This window comes from Oryctolagus cuniculus, chromosome 17 (assembly GCF_051225735.1).
Source record: "Oryctolagus cuniculus isolate XC-2025 breed Fujian yellow rabbit chromosome 17, ASM5122573v1, whole genome shotgun sequence".
Taxonomy (NCBI): domain Eukaryota; kingdom Metazoa; phylum Chordata; class Mammalia; order Lagomorpha; family Leporidae; genus Oryctolagus; species Oryctolagus cuniculus.
In genome coordinates this window covers 53770836-53789941 of record NC_142883.1, presented here as the reverse complement: position 1 = coordinate 53789941, position 19106 = coordinate 53770836, and the positions used below count along the sequence as shown (strand labels likewise).

Here is a 19106-nt window from a genome sequence, read left to right as displayed (position 1 = left end):
ATTTTTAATGAATGTATACATTTTATATTTATATACTTTATGCATATGTATATACACACTTACATATTTCACATATTGTATACATTCTTCATTATCCCACAGGAGTTAACACATGTGAACTGAGAGAGTATAGCTTCTTGTAGGGAGAAGAGTTAGCCACATTAGGGAGGAGACGTGTATTCATTCGGCAAACCTTTACTGAGTACCAGCTACCCGTGTGGCAGCAGTAACACCTGAACACAAAGCCCCCTTTACTGCTCTGACGGTCTAGCTGAGGAAGACAGATGCTGAACAAGTGCATCTCAGAGTAAAGGTGCTGGTGGGAAGAGGTGTCCAGGAGGAGGACGGGGGACTGTGGCAGGGGCGCCGGAAGGTTTGATTTTGAAGGGTGGTGGGGTGGGTGTGGCTGACATTTCCGAAGCAGGCCCAAGTTAGGCAGTACAAAGGTGGCCAGTGCAGCTTTCCAGGGAGGGAGGGGCCGTCTCAAGGTGGAACCTTGCACGGTGCAGAAGCCAAAGGCTCTGTGGCTGCAGAACAGTGAGTGGTGAGGACAGGGACCAGGGCGAGGAGGGCTTCCCACCGGGAAAATCTCATACGCCCTGAAAGCTATGGAGGGTTCTGTTAGCTACAGCCAACCGCCGTGGTTGGGAAACAGTTAACGTTAACAGTAACTTTGAATGGGACGAGGGCCCCATGCTAACTTACACTATTTCTTCTTTTCAGATATAGTAAAGGCTACAAGTCCTCCTTCAAATAGCACTTCTGCACTTCACAAAAATTTATTTTTAATTTTTATTTTAATTTTTATGAAGATTTACTTGTTTATTTGAAAGGCTGAGAGAGAGAGAGAGATCTTCCATCCCCTGATTTGCTAGCCACAGTCGGCAGGGCTGGGCCAAGCTGAAGCCAGGAGTCTGGCACTTCATCCCAGTTTCCCAGGTGGGTGCTGGGACCCAAGCACTCAGGCCATCTTCTGCTGCTTTCCCAAGCACATTAGCAGGGAGCTGGATCAGATGTAGAGCAGCCGGGACTCGAACCGGTGCCCATATGGGAGCCGGCACTATAGGCAGCGGCTTTACCCGCTTCACCACCGTGCCAGCCCCTAGATTAGGCTTCTTAATGACTGTCCTATGTTTCTTTATCATCTCTGTGTTTCCTCTGTCGTTCTCTGAAAGAGATGTAATAAAATGTCCTTTGATGTTTCTGAATGGAGCCGTTTTCCCACACATTTGTATCTGCTTTTAATTCTATAAAATGCTAGGAACAACTTTCAGGTGCGTACATGGAGATGTTGTTTTTGGTAATTGCATTTCTCATCATGGTGGAAGTCTGTGTCTGTCTGCTGATACATTCTACCCTTAGGTCGGTTGAACTGGTGTTAGCATCATTCCTCAGGCATTCATTAGATTCCTCTCTGCCTGGAATAGCAAGTCCCAGACTTTCTGGTCCAGGTCCCTTTTATATACCTAAGAATTGTTGGGACCTCTGAAGAGCTTTAGTTTATAAGGGTTGTGTCTATCCACACTTACTGTATGAGAATTTAAGTGACTTCAAATGCATTTTTATTTACTAATTAATTTTAAAATAATAGTAACAAACCACAATATGTTGATTTTAATGAAAAATAGTTTTTTTCCAAAGTAAAAAAAAAAAAAAAAAAAGAAGAGTCACTTCATTTACTGTTTTTCCAAATATCTCACTTGACAGAGGGGTGCCGGTCTTCTCTGTTTGACCTGTTGGGGTGTGGTTGTTCTCTGATGTATATGAAATACGTGTCCCACAGATGCGTAGCTAGAAAAAGGTAACTCAGTGACCTTTTGACAAGTAGAGAGTGTTTTTTTGTTTTGTTTTGTTTTGTTTTTTTGACAGGTAGAGTTATAGACAGTGAGAGAGAGAGACAGAGAGAAAGGTCTTCCCTCTGTTGGTTCACCCCCTAAATGGCCGCCATGGCTGGCGCTGCGGCCAAGTGCCTCCTCCTGGTCTCCCATGTGGGTGCAGGGCCCAAGCACTTGGGCCATCCTCCACTGCCTTCCCGGGCCACAGCAGAGAGCTGGACTGGAAGAGGGGCAACCGGGACAGAATCCGGCGCCCCAACCGGGACTATAACCGGCGCCCATATGGGATGCCGGCGCCGCAGGTGGAGGATTAACCAAGTGAGCCACGGCGCCGGCCCCGAGAGTGGTTTTTAAAGGCGAGTGGTACCGCGGACCCTGGAACCCAACCTGCCTGTTCCTTTTCCGTGCTCTGTGCCATCACAGCCTGCTGGTCCACCTCACACTTGGCGTGAGCCTCGTCCCCACGCTGGGCTTTTGCAATGTCACACGTTGATCATTTGGAAAATGTTGGCTCACTGAAGTAAGCAGGTCTTCCAAATGTTGACACAGTTCATTATACAATATTAAAAAAAAAATCACAGTTAATATAAGCACTGATCTCATCGGGAAAGTTCTGAAATGTCGAGCGCCGTCAGGCTCGGGGTGGCAGATACAAGTCTTCCAAGCCTCCAATTTCCACTCAAGAACTCCAAGGTTATTCGCAGCAACCACTGTTGTCGGCTGTTTTCCTTGAAGCGACGGGGCCACTTCGTTTATGTTTAAAGAAATGTCTGCCAAATACCCGAGCTTTTTAGCTTCCATTATTTTGTCGCTGATGCCCTATTTTCCATCTTTGGTGTCCTTTTGTGCCTTAAAAACAAAAAAACCCTGCACCATCTTTTTCCGACGGTTTGCAGCCCGTGAATCAGTTTGTTCAGACTTGCTTCCTCAGCCAGTGGTGTGCTGCGTGTGCTTTATCAAATCCCTTGTCTCCCCACCCCCTTTTTTTTTAAAAAAAGATTTTATTTATTTGAGAGGTAGAGTTACAACAGTGAGAGGGAGAGACAGAGAGAAAGGTCTTCCTTCCGTTGGTTCACTCCCCAAATGGCTGCTATGGCCAGAGCTGCGCTGATCCGAAGCCAGGAGCCAAGAGCTTCTTCCGGGTCTCCCACGTGGGTGCAGGGGCCCTAAGGACTTGGCCCATCTTCCACTGCTTTCCCAAGCCATAGCAGAGAGCTGGATCGGACTGGACTAGAACTGGCACCCATATGGGATGCCGGTGCCGCAGGCGGAGAATTAACCTGCGCCACGGCGCCGGCCTCTCCCTTCCCTTTCAGATCCTGCTCTTTCCAACCTTGTTGGAAACAGCAAACATCACCGCTCTTCTCTGATCGTGCTGTGATTGTAGAGCTGTGAGATCCGCTTCTCCTTCACTGCTTCTGCTGCCTTCCCTGCTGGCGACTCTTGGGTACCTTGTAATCCTTTCCCTGTGCGCCTGTCTTTGTGGGAGGATATGTGTGGTATCCGGTGTTCTAATGATTCTTTGCAGAAGGTCCCACGTCGGTCCTGCATTAGAGAATCTTCCTGATGGTATGGTTTCGTGGCTGCTCTTGTATGAGGCCTGTTGGGTGCAGACCAGTTTTAATATTAGTTTCTTGGCCGGCGCCACGGCTCACTAGGCTAATCCTCCGCCTAGCAGCGCTGGCACACCGGGTTCTAGTCCCGGTCGGGGCGCCGGATTCTGTCCCGGTTGCCCCTCTTCCAGGCCAGCCCTCTGCTGTGGCCAGGGAGTGCAGTGGAGGATGGCCCAGGTGCTTGGGCCCTGTACCCCATGGGAGACCAGGAAAAGCACCTGGCTCCTGGCTCCTGCCATCGGATCAGCGCGGTGCGCCGGTCGCGGCGGCCATTGGAGGGTGAACCAATGGCAAAGGAAGACCTTTCTCTCTGTCTCTCTCTCTCACTGTCCACTCTGCCTGTCAAAAAAAAAAAATATTAGTTTCTTGGCTTCTTAGCTTCCTAGAGCCCAGGCTCTGAATGGAGTCTCTTTTGGATAACTGCTGGTTTGGAAGTTACTTACTCTATTTCGCCTTTCTTTTTCATTTAGAAACATCGTTGAGAGACTTTATCAGTCAGAATAAGTTAGGTTATTCTGCTGTACCAAATAGCCCTCCCCCAAATTTATACTTGGCTTAAAACAAAAATGTCCTTTTTTTTTTTTCTTTAGATATATGTTCATTTTGGTTCAGGAGGGGACACATTTGTCTAAGGTCTTTAGCTGATGGAACAGTTGGCATTTCAAACACTGTGGGACACTGTGCCCAAAAGTAAGAGCTTTAGGTATCTTGTCCCTGCCAAGTGAATTCCCACCTCAATGACTGCGACTAACCTTGTGCCCCTTTCAGGCACCAGAAGGTGGACTCCTACCAGTATGTTTGCTTGAGAAAGAAGGGGCCTGAAACCTTTGTTGAGTGGCAGGAACGAGCATCAGGGAGGTGGTGGTTAGTGGGTCAGAACCTGCCGGCCCAGATACTAGCTGTGAGCCCTGGAGCAGGATTGCTTAATCTTCCTGTGTCCTCACTTTCTCATCTGTAAACTGGGGGTTCCTGGTACTGTTTCATAGTGTTGTGAACAGGAGACAGGTTAATATATGTGATGCTTCTAGAATGATGCCCCCCAATGTGTGCACCCCCACATATACACACATACCCACCACACACGTGTGCACCCCCACATATACACAACCACCCACACACGTGTGCACCCCCCCATATACACACATACCCACCACACACGTGTGCACACCCACATATACACACATACCCACCACACACATGTGCACCCCGACATATACACATATACCCACGCACACACGTGTGCACACACATATACACACATACCACACACGTGTGCACCCCCACATATACACACATACCCACCACACACGTGTGCACCTCCACATATACACACATACCCACCACACACGTGTGTGCACCCCCACATATACACACCCACCACACACGTGTGCACCCCCACATATACACACATACCCACCACACACGTGTGCACCCCCACATATACACATACCCACCACACACGTGTGCACCCCCACATATACACACATACCCACCACACACGTGTGCACCCCCACATATACACACATACCCACCACACACGTGTGCACCCCCCCATATACACACATACCCACCACACACGTGTGCACACCCACATATACACAACCACCCACACACGTGTGCACACCCACACATACACACATACCCACCACACACGTGTGCACCCCCACATATACACACATACCCACGACATACGTGTGCACACCCACATATACACACATACCCACGACACACGTGTGCACATCCACATATACACACATACCCACCACACACGTGTGCACACCCACATATACACACACACCCACCACACACGTGTGCACACCCCCCACACACATACACACACACTATAAGTGCACCAAAGGTGTTTTCCATTCTTTATTTTATTTAATGAACATAAATTTCCAATGTACAGCTTATGGATTACAATAGCTTCCTCCCCCCATAACTTCCCTCCCACCCACAACACTCCCCTCTCCCACTCCCTCTCCCCTTCCATTCACATCAAGATTAATTTTCAATTATCTTTATTTACAGAAGATCAATTAAGTAAAGATATTAAGTAAAGATTTCAACAGTTTGCACCCACACAGAAACACAAAGTGTAAAATACTATTTGAGTACTAGTTGTAGCATTAATTAAACACCTAAGAGTAATTGTGTATTAATTACAGAGTTCAACAAATAGTTTTAAGTAGAACATAAAAAATACTAAAAGGGTAAAGTATTAAGTTCTTTTTTTCTTTTTTCTGTTTGTTATATAGTTTTTTTTTATTTAATAAATGTGAATTTACAAAGTGCAACTTTTGTATTGTTGTGGCTCCCCTCCATAGCCTCCCTCCCTCCCGTGGCCCTCCCCTCTCCCACTCCCTCTCCCATCCCGCCCTTCATCACGTTTCATTTTCAATTACCTTCATATACAGAAGATCAACTTAGTATACACTAAGCAAGGATTTCAACAGGCTGCACTCACACAACTGCACAAGGTATAGGGTATTGTTCGACTAGTAGTGTTGTTTTTAAGTTTCATAGTAGAACACATTAAGGACAGAGATCCTACATGGGGAGCATGTACCCAGTGACTCCCGTTGTTGATTTAACAATTGGCACTCTTATTTATGACGTCAGCAATCACCCGAGACTCTTGCCATGAGCTGTCTAGGCTATGGAAGCCCCTTGAGTTCACCGACTCTGAACTTGTTTAGTCAAGGCTGATCACAGTGGAGGTTCCTTTCTCCCTTCAGAGAAAGGCGCCTCCCTCCTTGATGGCCTGTTCCTTCTGCTGGGGTCTTGTTCACCAGGATCTTTCATTTAGTTTGTTTTTTGCCACCGTGTCATGGCTTTCCATGCCTGTGAGACTCCCATGGGCCTTTTAGCCAGATCCGAATGCCCCAAGGGTTGATTCTGAGGCCGGAGTGCTGTGTTGGGGCGTTTGCCATTCTATGAGTCTGCTGTGTGTCCTGCTTCCCCCGCAGGATCATTCTCTCGCTTTTAATTCTATCCTTCATTATTTGCTTACACTGATCTTATTTGTGAAATCTCTTCTGTTTAAAATACAGACTTTGGGTTAAAGAGGTAGGCTGAGAGCCAAGAGATGAACCTGCTCACCCTTTTTTTCCAAACACGTGTCCAGAAACAAAATTGCATCAAATTCAAGATCTTAACCGGCTTGTACTTAGGATTCTAGAATTGGGTAGCCCTCTAAACCAGAACAGGTGCACAGGACTTCAGGGCTAAAATGTGGCCCAGTTTAGTATTCGTGGGTAGAAAAACGGGATGAGGTATAGAGCTTAGTTGATTTGCCATATTTGAACCAGTTGGCTGCCTGGGCCTGGCTAAAGCTCAGCTTCTGTTACTGAAACTCAGGCGTGTGTCACACGAGCGTCCTGCTGAGTTTGCGAGTTTCGTTTGGCGTGAGTGACTCCATGTTGGTTTGATCTGCTGGAGCCAGTACAGGATTCTGGTCTAAATCCGTGGCCTCCCACAAATTTCATTTCATACCATGGACATGTAGGACATTTCAAAAATAGTTTTATGGAAAGAGTTGGAGCAAGATGATAGAATAAGATCCTCTTGTCTCTCCATAGAGACATCGACGTGAACCAGAAGTCCCACAGGCAGAAGTTTCCCCACCGTGAGAGCCGAGCAAGCAACTTGCTGCTTTCATCCTGTTGACTTTAATCCTCTGAATGCAAATCGTGCATATAAAGATAATTTTTCCCCCTGACACACAGTGCTGCAAGCAGCATTTTCCTGCACAAACCCAATCTCCCCAATTTGTGGTTTCTTCATGTTTTTCTTTAAAAAAACAAAAAACTCATTATTAAAATAAGACTTCTTTGAATGATTAAAAAAAACTGCTTTATGATTCTTATCTGAGCTGGAGAGCCACAGACAGGCTTCTCCAGGTGCCAGAGTGAAGGCGCTTGGTTACACAGTGAGTGGGCTGAAGCCCCCTGGCCCCCACGGAGGTGCCGTCGCGGCCGGGGCTTTCATGCCCCTGCAGAGATGGGGGCTGAGGTCAGACTTCCTACGCCCTGGGAGCCGCCGACAGTGGGCTCTCCAGATCAAACTAGGAGCTGGGAAGTGGCAGTTTTATGGGAAAATGAATTTCCCCCTTCTCCACCCAAGAAAGGGATACACAGTCAGGCCACCCACCTTGGCCGCAGCATTTTTTAGCATGCGTACCTAAGTTTACATTTTTTTTTTCCTCTGACAAAGTCTAAAGCAAATAAATAACTCTGAATAAATCAAGATTAGAATTCTTGAACTTTGCTTCACACCCCTCATCTTCCGTGTTTTTAAACTAAAGCTCCCACCTTTTTTTGTCGTGAGCATTTTACCCAGACTCACCCATGTGTTCTCCCGATTTCGTGGTAATTCTTGGCTCTCCTCTGTTCTTCAGCTCTTGTAATCGACTTATAATTTTGGGAACCACAGTTTTAAACACCAAGAAGCCTTCATACTCATGATTGCCTTTTTTTTTTCCTACAGGTTTTTAAGGTTGCAATTTTTTTTTTAAATCTTATTTATTTGAAAGGCAAAGCAACAGAGAGATAAAAAGATCTTCCATCCGTTGGTTCACTCCCCAAATGACTACAGTGGCAAGGCTGGGCCAGCCCAAAGCCAGGAGCCTGGAACTCCAGGTCTCCCACATAGCAGGGGCCCAAGCACTTGGACCATCTTCCACTGCATTTCTAGGCACATTAGCAGGGATCTGAATCAAAAGCGAAGCCACTGAGACTCAAACCGACATCTGATAAAGGGATACTGGAGTCGCAGGAGGCAGCTTAACCTGCTGGGCCACAGTGCCGGCCCCTGTGATATCTTTAAAAGCCCTTGAATGGTGTTACTTACAACTTTAAATTTTGGCTGGCATTATGGTGTAGCGGGTAAAGCCACTGCCTGAGACACTGGCATCCCACATGAGTGCTCATTCATGTCCCAGCTACTCTCCTTCCTATCCAGCTCCCTGCTAGTGGCCTGGGAACATGGGTGGAAGATGGCCTAAATCTTTGGGCCCCTGCCACCCACGTGGGAGACCTGGATGTAGCTCCTGGTTTCAGGCTGGCTCCACACTGGCCGTTGTGGCTACTTAGGGAATAAAACAGTGGATGGAAGACCTCTGTCTGTATTTCTCCCTCCATCTCTCTGTAATTGACTTTCAGGTAAATAACTCTTTAAGAAAGAAAAAGAACTTTAAGTGTTTTCCTCTGATCTTTGCATTATTTCTGTTTCCTGTAGGTAAGCTGGTTTTGTTCATCTTTCTCTCATGCTGCAGTGGGCTGAATTATGTACCCCTACAATTCATCTGTTAAAGCTGTAGTTCCCACTACTTCAGAATGATTGTATATGAAGGGTAGAGTCTTTAAACAAGTAACTAAGTGATGGGACAGGCATTTGGCACAATGGTTCAGACGCCGCGTGGGACACCTGCATCTCGGAATGCCTGGGTTCATGGTTGCTTCCAATCCAGTTTCCTGCCAATGCAGACCCAGGGAGGCAGCAAGTGATGGCTTAAATACTTGAGTGCCTGCTACCCATGTAGGAAACCTGGATGGAGTTCCTGGCTCCTGACTGTGGCCTGACCCACCCTTGACTGTTGCAGGCATTTGGTGGGGGAGTGAACTAGCCAGTGGGAGATCTCTCTGTCTCTATCTCTCAACTTTGCAAATAAAAGTAACTTTTTTTAAAGTATTAAGTTAAAATGAAGTCTTTAGGTAGGCCATAATCCTTATTAAAAGAGATTGGCCTTCAGACGCATTTAGAGGGAAGACCATTTGAAGACACAGGGCGGAGGGGGGAGAGGTTAGCCAAGGAGAGGACCCAGAAGGAGCCAGCCCTGCTGACAGCTTGATCCTGCGCTTCCAGCCTCCAGCACCGTGGGGAAATTAGCTCTGTGGGTTAAGCCTCCAGTTCTGTGATGCCTTGGCAGACTAATACGCAAGCTAAGGGTCTTTCCTTAGACCTTGGCTGGTTGCTCATTGCCTCCTCCTCTTTATGCATGATGGTGCGTGTTGATAAGTAGAGGTGGCTGGCTTGGGATTTCTTGCTGTCTGAGTAGCTAGGTTCATGAGAGTGTTTCAGAAAGCTCATGGGAAAATGGAATTAAAAGATCACTTTATTTTGGTGTAAAATTTTTGAAATGGATGCATGGTTGTTTTTTTTTTTTTCCATAATATGCATTTCTCATGAAGTTTTTTGAAGACTCCCAAGCCGCCTTTCTCAAGTGGGAGCTCTGTGAGTGGGCAAGGATATACCAGTAGGTGGGCAGCCCCTCCACGTGTGGTAGAGGAGAAGAGGGCGCAGATTCAGGCCCCTCCCCATATGTGATAAGGGTAACTTTTTCACCCCATTCATCTGCTTCATTTCCTTTCACGTCTGAGTCTGTCCTACAGGCTCTTCCTTGACTTGCTCCCTGGCCTGCACGCTAGCACCGCGGCCACTCCGCGAGGCAAACCTCCCATCCCCCGGAGAGCTACGCTGGGGGACTGCAGCTGGGAGCAGAGGCAGGCTGCAGACGGACCGACTCAGCGGCTGTGTAGACAACCCTCCACTCGGATGCCAACTCCTGCCGAACAGCCACTTCTCCGTAGTGCCGCGGCGCCTCTCCAGGCCCTGTCTGGAAGGAGGAGCTCCTGTGTGTAGCCTTGCATATTTCAAGTTGCATTTTCTTCTCCAGCGTTTCGGCTTATTTGTCAATACGGTCCCAGCTCTCTCCTCTAAGGGAGCGAGCGTCCAAAATGACTCATTCCCCGAGGGTACTCCTTCGGGTTTCAGTGCCACTAGGGACTTGTTCCGTTGGAAAGGGCCTTCGCTGCTCGGTCCCCATGCTCTCGGGAAGGAAGGGGCAGTCGCGAGTGTTCACTGTCCCGAGCTCCACGTCCGCCTTTGCCTGTTTTTGCGACCTCACAGTACCCACAGAAACCATTCCACTGAAGCCGCCTGGGTTTGGGGGCTTCAGTAAAGTACGTTTTTGGTTTTTTTTTTTCCCCACACAGGTTGTTTTCTTGGGTGTCTGTGGTCTCAGCGATAACCGCCAGGTTCTCATCTGATGTGTTCAGGGGCGAATTTCCCTACAGATAAGACAACACAAGGAGAGATTGTAGAGGAAGGTGCTCCTTTTCCAGGCATGTATAATGTTAAATACTTGGAAGCTGTAAGAGCCGTTCTTTATCAGCTCACTCGTTTCTCATCCATAGGAAGGGGCTAGTTCAGGGTGGTGGGAGCTGATGAAAGAGAGCGAGGATGAGTAAGAGTGGCACAGTGAGTGCGTCATTCCAACAATCGTCTGATACCAAGTGGCCATCCAGCACTTCAATTCAGACACTACCCAGGGTCAGCGGCAGATTCTGCAAGTTTAAGGGCTCAGTCCTACAAGGCTCTCCCTGCTTTAGATACTAGCCTTAAGTCCTGGTGTCACCAGGCACTTCTATCAGATGGCTGTGCATTCAAGAGTTCCCATGACCACCATCCCCCCCCCTTCAGAATTTGACTTGATAATTCACTAGAGTGACTCACAGAATTCAGGAAAGCCTTATGCTTACAATGACAGTTTTATTAGAGAGGGTGCAACTTGGGAATAGCCAGATGCAAGGGGTATGTGCATAGAGGAATAACTTGAGAGCAGTTAGATGGAAGAGGTCCAGGGTTTGGGGGCTGGGGTGCTGGTGCAGAGCTTCCAAGTCCTCTCCATGTCTGCTACCTCCCTGTCCCCCCAACCCCCCAGGCACATCTCTGTGTGTGAGCACTCTGAAGTTTGGAGTTTTCCACTGAGACTTCATTACATGGGTATGAAGACAGGTCAAGTCATTGACTGCTTGCTGGACCTTGGTCTCCAGCCTCCCTCCCTTCCTCCCTGGAGGGTTAGGCTAGCCTAAAACTTCCCATCCTCCAGTGTGTGTGTGTGTGTATTTTTTTTTAAAGATGTTTGTTAACTTTAATCTTAAAATTGGGGAGGGGGGTGCAGGGGAGGCATTGTGGTGTACCAGCATATCATATGGGTGCCAGTTTGAGTCCATTGCTGCTCCACTTCTGATCCAGCTCCCTGTTAATGCACATGGGAAAGCAGCAGAAGACGGCCCAAGCGCTTGGGCCCCTGCACCCATGTGGGAGACCCAGAAGAAACTCTGGGCTCCTGGCTTGGGCCTGGCACAGCCCCAGCCATTGCAACCATTTGGGAAGTGAACCAGTGAATGGAAGATCTCCTCTTCTCTCTAACTCTGCCTTTCAAATAAATGAATCTTAAAAAATTTTTTAATTTCATTTTATCTGAAAGGTAGAGACAGAAATCTTCCATTCCTGGTTCATTCACAAAATGCCCACAATAGCCAGGACCGGGCCAGGCTGAAGTCAGGAGCCTGGAACTCCATCCAGGTCTCCCACATGGGTGGCGGGCACTGAAGCGCTGGAGACATCACCTACCTCCCAGGCTCACATCAGTAGGCAGCTGGCTCAGAAGCAGGGGAGCTGAGACTGGAGCCAGGCCCCCCTCCAATCACTTGTGTGGAAATCCTTTTCCTTAATACTATCTGAGGGCCCATCATGGCTTACCTGTTTCACATAAATCCAAAAGGACTCACTGTGAATGACAAAAGACGCACCTGTCACTTGGGAAACTCCAGGAGCTTTCGAAACTCCTGCCAGGAATCGGGAGTAAAGACCAACTTCAAATATCTTTAGTACACCACAACAGGGGAGCCAGAGTCTGAATCCGCTAGCCACGCCAGGCAGATCCTGCAGCACGTGTGCAGTGTTAGCCGAACGGCTTTGCTGCCAGCGTCCGCCCCGTGATGAGCGGGGTGACAGTGAGTGCCAAGGACTGCCTTGGCCCCTTCTGGGCTCTGGTGACTCCCCGATGGCTTTCATCTAGACCCTTGTGTTTTGGTCTTGACCGTAGCCTTGCAGCCAGTCTGAGGACAAGAAAGGGCAAGGGTTTTCCAAAGGAAAAGCTGTGTAACAGACTTGGCAGGGGCGGGAGTGTTGACCCTCAAGCCTGGACAGCTGGCCCAGGTGACTCATCAGGCTTCCCTTCCCCTGGGCTTCACCAGAGTTCCTATTTGACCTCTTGAAGAGGGAGGCTGCCACGGGCTCGTCCAACTGTAGCAGCTGAGTCGGAGAATATGCTTCAGAAAAGTAAGCCAGCAAGAGAGGCCAAAGAAAATCTCAAGGAACAGCCAGAGTGACCCAGAAGCCAAGAGCCAGTCACACTGGAAGCTCCACATCCTGCCACTCGGGCCCCGTACTTCCTCCTCGGTGCCTTTGCAGAAGCAGAGACCCAGGGCTCTCCCCGGAGGCTCGGTTAGGGGTTCCCAGGCCCACCCCCAGGTTTACTGATTTGCAGGGGTGGGGGAGGACTCACAAGATTCAGGATACAGTCACCCACTCGCTGAAATGTGTGGAGCCAGCGTTGTGGTAAGGCATGTTAAGCCTCCGCTTGCAACGCTGGCACTGGTTCGAGTCCTGGCTGCTCCACTTCTGACCAAGCTCCCTGCTAATGCACCTGGGAAAGCAGAGGAAGATGGCCCAAGTTGTGGGCACCTACCACCCACTTAGGAGACAAGGATGGAGCTGCCTTTGGCTGGACCAGCACCAGCCATTGTGACATTTGAGGAGTGAACCAGCTGATGGAACATTCTCTCTCCCTCTCCCCTCTCTCCCTTTCCTGCTTTGTAACTCTGCCTTTCATATAAGAATCTTTTTTTAGAACCATGCATTTGTCACCCACAATTCAGCCCTGCATAAATCAGTGAAGAATTTTAGTTACCCCCCACATGCGTGTTCCCAGCCCAGGTTGAACAAGGTGATGCTGTCCCTTGCTGTTTCTTCTCTTCTTACAGAGGTGACTGGAGGATGGGGACTGTGGCTCTGGGGCCAGCTGGAAGCCGGATGGGCTTGAATCCCAGTTCCGGCTTCTCTCGGAAGTGGAGCAGCCAGGACTCGAACCAGCGACCATATGGGGTGCTGGCCGTCTAACCCATTGCGCCACAGTGCTGGCCCCAGTCGGCAGCCCTTTCTAAAGTGAAACGGTTAGGTCTGCTATGCTAGTTCTTTTCTTCCTGGAGGCCTGCACCTACTATGACTGCTCACATTGCCTTTCTCTGTGTTTGGAAGATCCCTGCAGGCATGAGAATGGCCCCTGAGAAAAAGAGGAGTGTGCTCTTCCGAAGAGAAAGGACAGGGAAGGCCGCTGAAGACGCGTTTTTGCTCTTCGCAATCTGATCTGGGATGTGGGAAGGCCATTTCCATCGCTGAAGGCCTCGAGTGAGCTTGGCTCGTCCTTGGGACTCCCAGAGAATGCGCTTCTAAAGGTGGAAGTTGTTTAGCATATGGGGTGGTGAAAAGGCTTGAAGGTCTTCGATAAGAAGCAGCACAGCGGCAGGAAGGAAGTGGTCTGATTAGAACCAAGTGCTTGAGCAGGGAAAGACAGCGCAGGAAAGGAACTGAAGTCGCCACGTAGGAGTTGCTGTTGATTTAGAATCCTTGAAGGAGCTTGACCGGAAGGTAACGTGGTCTTGACAGTCTGCCTCCGGGAGGGACGTGACGTTTTACTTCCATCTGGACAGTCCCTGCCAAAAGAGCAGAATCTTGGAGAAAACATACTGCAAAAAAGACTGTTTTATATGGGGCCGGCATTGTCGTGAAGCGGGTTAAACCTCCACTTGTGATGCTGGCCTTCCACGTTGGAGTCCTGGCCACTTCGTTTCTGATCCCGTTTCCCATGAACACATTTGGGGAAAGCAGCAGATGATGGCCCAAGTACTTGGGCCCCTGCCACCCGTGTGGGAGCCCACGGGAGAGTCCCTGGCTCCTCCTGGCTTCAGCCTGTGTCGCTCCCCCTTCATGGAGGAACGACACAGGACCCTGCGCTGTTCTTTTGTCTGCTCGGCCCTCCCCGGGTTTGCTGCTGGTTCTTCCCGGGTTGGCTGCCGATCCTTCCACCTCTGTGGAAGGGCGGCTCCCCCTGCCACTTTCCCCACTTCCGCGGGGGAGCGGCACACCGCCGGCCGGCTCTCTCGGGGGCTGCACAGGTGTTCCTGGTGCATGTTGTCTCTCTCCTCCTTTATAGCCCTCTTCCACCAATCCCAACTCTGCTACCCACACGCCGAGTACGCTGCTCTCCTCCAATCAGGAGCAGGATCAGCTCCTGCAGGTCATCACTCAAGTTGGCGAGAGGCAGCTGCGAAGAAGTTGTTTACTCCCTTCTCAGCGCCATATTGTGGGAGAGCAGATGCATAGAATAAGTCTTAATTCCAGTAACTTAGTCTAGTCCGAGTTGCTCCCCACAAGCCTGGTCTGGTCCTGGCCTTTTGTGGCCATTTAGAGGAGTGAACCAGTGGATGGCCGATCTCTCTCTGTCTCTCCATCTTTCTTTGTCACTCTGCCTTTCAAATAAACGAATACACCTTTTGAAAAGACTTTTTATTGTCATCATTGTTTTTCAAATAGCAGTTTGGAACTGGATTGACATCAAAGTTACAGTAGCCCCGTTACCCAGTGTGGTTAGTGTGATAACTATCAAGGCAGCTTTTAAAAATGTTTATTGCAGGGCCAGCGCTGCGGCTCACTAGGCTAATCCTCCACCTTGTGGCGCCGGCACACTGGGTTCTAGTCCCAGTCGGGGTGCCGGATTCTGTCCCGGTTGCCCCTCTTCCAGGCCAGCTCTCTGCTGTGGCCAGGGAGTGCAGTGGAGGATGGCCCAAGTACTTGGGCCCTGCACCCCATGGGAGACCAGGAGAAGTACCTGGCTCCTGCCATCGGATCAGCGCAGTGCGCTGGCCAAAGCACGCCGGCTGCGGCGGCCATTGGAGGGTGAACCAACGGCAAAGGAAGACCTTTCTCTCTGTCTCTCTCACTGTCCACTCTGCCTGTCAAAAAAAAAAAAAAAGTTTATTGCGTACTAAAGAATGAACAACTAGTTGTTTAGTGTGTGTGTGTGTGTGTATCCAACCTTCGAGTATGGTTCAGTGATAAGTGTTGTGTATCTAAGAACAAGCGAGCTTAAGGAGCCTCTCCCCCCACCCCACCCAGTGCCTTTGTAACCCTTGAGGTCATTTGGGTGGGAAATTGGAGGTCCCGTGGCTAGGAGTGACCCCACTTCTGCTTCAGACTCAGTTCTGCCTCACGCGGGATTCGTACTGCTGAACTCACTCTCCGCGTGGCCTTCTCTGGAGGTGGCTTTTACCAAAGCAGCCTAAGAGCAGCCACGTTGTTTGCTTTGTTCTGGAAAACAGTGCTTTCGCATGCCAGAAATGGGCAGAGTATCTAGGTGGAAGTGAGACGCTGTGTCTGGGAGTTACGGGCAGGTGGGCATGGGAGAGTTCGGCCTCAAAGTCGCGGTTTGGGATGTAAGTGAGCGAGGTGTTCCCGTCTCTGTTTCATCTTACGTCCGTTCTCCCCGGGAACCACCTCTGTGATGGGGTGAGGCCTCAGTGAGTCCCGCAAAGGGACAGGAAGAGACACGGAGGGTCTCCAGGGATGTGTGCGAGGGAGAGACAGATAGGGGCTCGGGCTGAGATTTGAATGGGAGTGTCTGACGACCTAGAAGTTTCTGATACGTTGAAGTGGGTCAGGACGGTGCCCGCCCTGCTCGAGGGAGAGTGAAGGCCATTCCGGGGGTCCAGGCTTGCCTCGCTGGGAGTGTCTGCTTGGAGTAACACAGACCCAGCTCATGCTGAGCCACCCAGCCTGCTCCTGAGCTGACTTTGAAGGCCTGTTGGCTTGTAGTCTATATTGGGAGTGTCAGTAGACATGGGGGTTCCATTTGCTTGGGTGTCACCAATTAACCAGCCTCAAGCAGGAGCTGCTCAGAGGGGAAAAAAAAAAGCTTTATTTGCTTGTGAGAAGTACAGGAGACAGCAGGAAACTGTAGGTCCCCCAAAGAAGCTGAATCCCTGAGAAGCAGCAGGCTAGGGCTCTTGTAGCCAGGCTTGGGCAGTGTCCAGGAGGTTGAAAAGGGAGAGTGGGAGGGCGCTTCTCCCTCAAGCAGCACACACCTTCCCGCATCCCTGCACTGAAAGTGCAGAAATCTGACTCAGACTGGTCTCCTGCGGCTCTCCTTGTCTGGGGGGGGGGGGGGTGTCTGGCCACCTCTGAGTACTGTGTTCCTGTTTCCCCCCAGCCCCACCCCACCTGCCTAGCGCCTACACTCCAGGTTACAGAGGGAAAACACTGAATTAATGATGCAAGCTTGTTGGTCAGTCGTCTCGCACCCTGAAGGTGCACACAGAGGCACTGAGGCACAGGCTGGATTCTCTAGGAAGCAGACTCGGAAGGGAGTCAGGTGAGTGGCAAGTTTATTAGGTGGTACCTACAGGACCAGCACCTGCGGGAGCGCGGAGGCCAGGCAGCAGAAGCTGAGCCTCGGCCCTTGGGAGCCAGAGTGGCCTGTCAGAGTTGTCTCACGTTGGACTCCTGTGGCTGGACCGCTGATCAATCCCTGGATGTGAGATGCCCCAGAAAGGGCACAACCTTAGGCGAGGCCACTCTGTGCCCTTGAGAGAACCCCGAAGAAGCTGACAGTTGGGGGTCATCTGTCAGCACTTTTGCTGGGGCAAAAAGGCCGTCCCCAAAGAGGGATCTGCCGGTTTCACGCATTTGGAAATTGTTCGGTTTAGAGTAAGAAATGGGCTGGATCAAACAGGGGACGAGTTCAGTAGGAGACAAGTCTCTGGAAGTTACTGCTCTGTACCTAGTGTTTTTATAAGATGTTTACAAAGCCTTGAAATTAAACCAGTATATTGCTTCTACCCTATTTCCAACCACAGCTTTGTTTATGCTGAAAAGTATGGGAAGACATTTTTCCCCCCTCTGCCTTCTAGAATTGAATGTGCATCATTTTGGCAGCTTCTGTGTTAAAACAGTTAGAACCATTACTCAGTTATAGCCAGATATAAGGACTCTCTCCTGGTGCTTATGAAATAAGATTTTTTTTTTTGACAGGCAGAGTGGACAGTGAGAGAGAGGGACAGAGAGAAAGGTCTTCCTTTGCCATTGGTTCACCCTCCAATGGCTGGAGGGTGAACTTGGGTCGCAGGGCCCCAGCTATGTGAGCCATTACCTGCTGCCTCCCCGGGTGCACACGAGCAGGAGGCGGAACGGAGAACCCAGGCCCTGTGACAGAGGGTGTGGGTGTCCCAAATTGCACCTTAGCTGTGGCCCCCAACACCCACCCCTTTTTATTTTTTTCCCCTTTGGCTTTAAAAAAGAAACTGAGCTGTTTTTTGGCTTTATTCTTTTAAAAGTTTTACCCTTCGTTGGTAATTCGTGCTGTTAATTAATTTACTTATAAAGGGAAAGATGAAATGGGTAGATTTTGATGTAGGGACTGATACACAAGGAACCAGTTCCCATGGGAGTACTGTGATGTCCGTTAGTGTCAGGGTCTGGCTGGATCTGGCTGGACCCGGGTCCTCGTGTCCATCTCGGGGAAGACTTTCCCGACGAGGTGGAGGTGGAGGTGAGCCGAGGAGGAAGGTTTATTCGCACGCAGAGCCTAAGCGTAGGCTTGCTTACTCAACAAAGTTCAGGGCCACTGCTGAGCGGGTGTCTGGTTTGGGGTTTGATCGCAAGTTCATAAGGGGCGGGGTGTGGGGGCCCGCCCATCGCCTTGCTCGTTTCGGAGCGCCAGCCATGCATGGCGACTTTATTATGATCACCCTACAGTTGGCTAAAGGTCCTCACGGGGACGCAGCTGGCAGCCTGGTGGGTTACTTTTGGTCTGCGCTGGTCGAAGCCACAGTTTTCTGCAGCACAGACGGGGGTGAGGTTTGGGTGGTGCAGGCAGGGCCGCAGGGAGGGGCTGGGGCCTCAGCTCCTCCTTGCCGCTTGCCGCTTGCCGCTTGCACCTCCTTACCTGCATCCTTAGGGGGCGGCTCGTGTGCCGTCACTGCCTTTTGAGACAACGTGGTAACTTCTCAAGAAGTGTCTGAGCCTGCCACGGCCTCAAGTCGCATTCTGAATTCACGTTTGTTGAAACAGCGGGGCACGGTGACTGCAACCCTGGGCTCTGCATCCTGAGTCTCCGAGTTCATCTGCGCATGCCCTGAGCTTCCCGGGGGTGTGTCCTAAGCGAGTTCATCTGCGCATGCCCTGAGCCGCCCGGGGGGGGGGGGGGGGGGTGCGTCGTAAGCGAGTTCATCTGCGCATGCCCTGAGCTGCCTGGGGGTGCGACCTAAGCACTGCAGGCTCTCCCCCCTTCTCCAGAGGGGGCAGCCCCTGCACCTCAGGGTCACCTCCATGGTGTTGTCCTTTTCTCTAGGAAGCTCTGTCCCTCCTGCCTTGTCCAAGCACAGGTCCCACTCCTCCAGGGCACCGGGACGGTCTTCGCAGCTGATTGCCGCCGGGAGTCGGGGAGGAGTGGCTGTATGTTCACTCTGGTCTCTGACCCTGCTGAGGGTGGCACGATTTCACCGAGGCAGGGCCTCAAACTGGGAGGTGGGTGGGTTGTTTCCACCCCTGAGGCCCACGGTGTAACCTTAGTGATTTGGAGCGGGCATCTGGGATTCTGGCAAATCTCTTAACTTCTAGGCCCCTCAGTTATCTCACCTATGAAGTGTCAGAAATGCTAGTTTGTGGTGAGGATTGAATGAATCGGGGCGGGGGGGGGGGCGGGCCTGGCAGGTAGCAAGCACCCAGCGGGCGTTCCCTGTCGTGGGTCCCACGA

General features: G+C 50.4%; 1 protein-coding gene and 1 long non-coding RNA gene across 14 annotated transcripts in view; one reads left to right on the top strand and one right to left on the bottom strand.

Moving 5' to 3' along the window:
• Positions 1 to 19106, top strand: part of STX8 (syntaxin 8) — a 304958-nt gene that overhangs the window by 88905 nt on the left and 196947 nt on the right. Inside the window, exon 7 of one of the 13 annotated variants that reach the window (XM_089318370.1) lies at positions 13556 to 14857. The exons of the other annotated variants lie outside the window; for them this stretch is intronic. Coding sequence (XP_089174496.1) covers positions 13556 to 13584 — 29 coding nt within the window. The 3' untranslated portion in view covers positions 13585 to 14857. Of the gene's footprint in view, positions 1 to 13555; positions 14858 to 19106 lie in introns of those variants that run through there. 13 annotated transcript variants of the gene reach the window in all.
• On the bottom strand, positions 10980 to 18492 carry LOC127484432 (uncharacterized). The gene is made up of 2 exons (XR_007911398.3): positions 18297 to 18492; positions 10980 to 14010 (listed from the first exon to the last, which is right to left on the bottom strand). It is a non-coding gene; the product is annotated as an uncharacterized LOC127484432 (long non-coding RNA).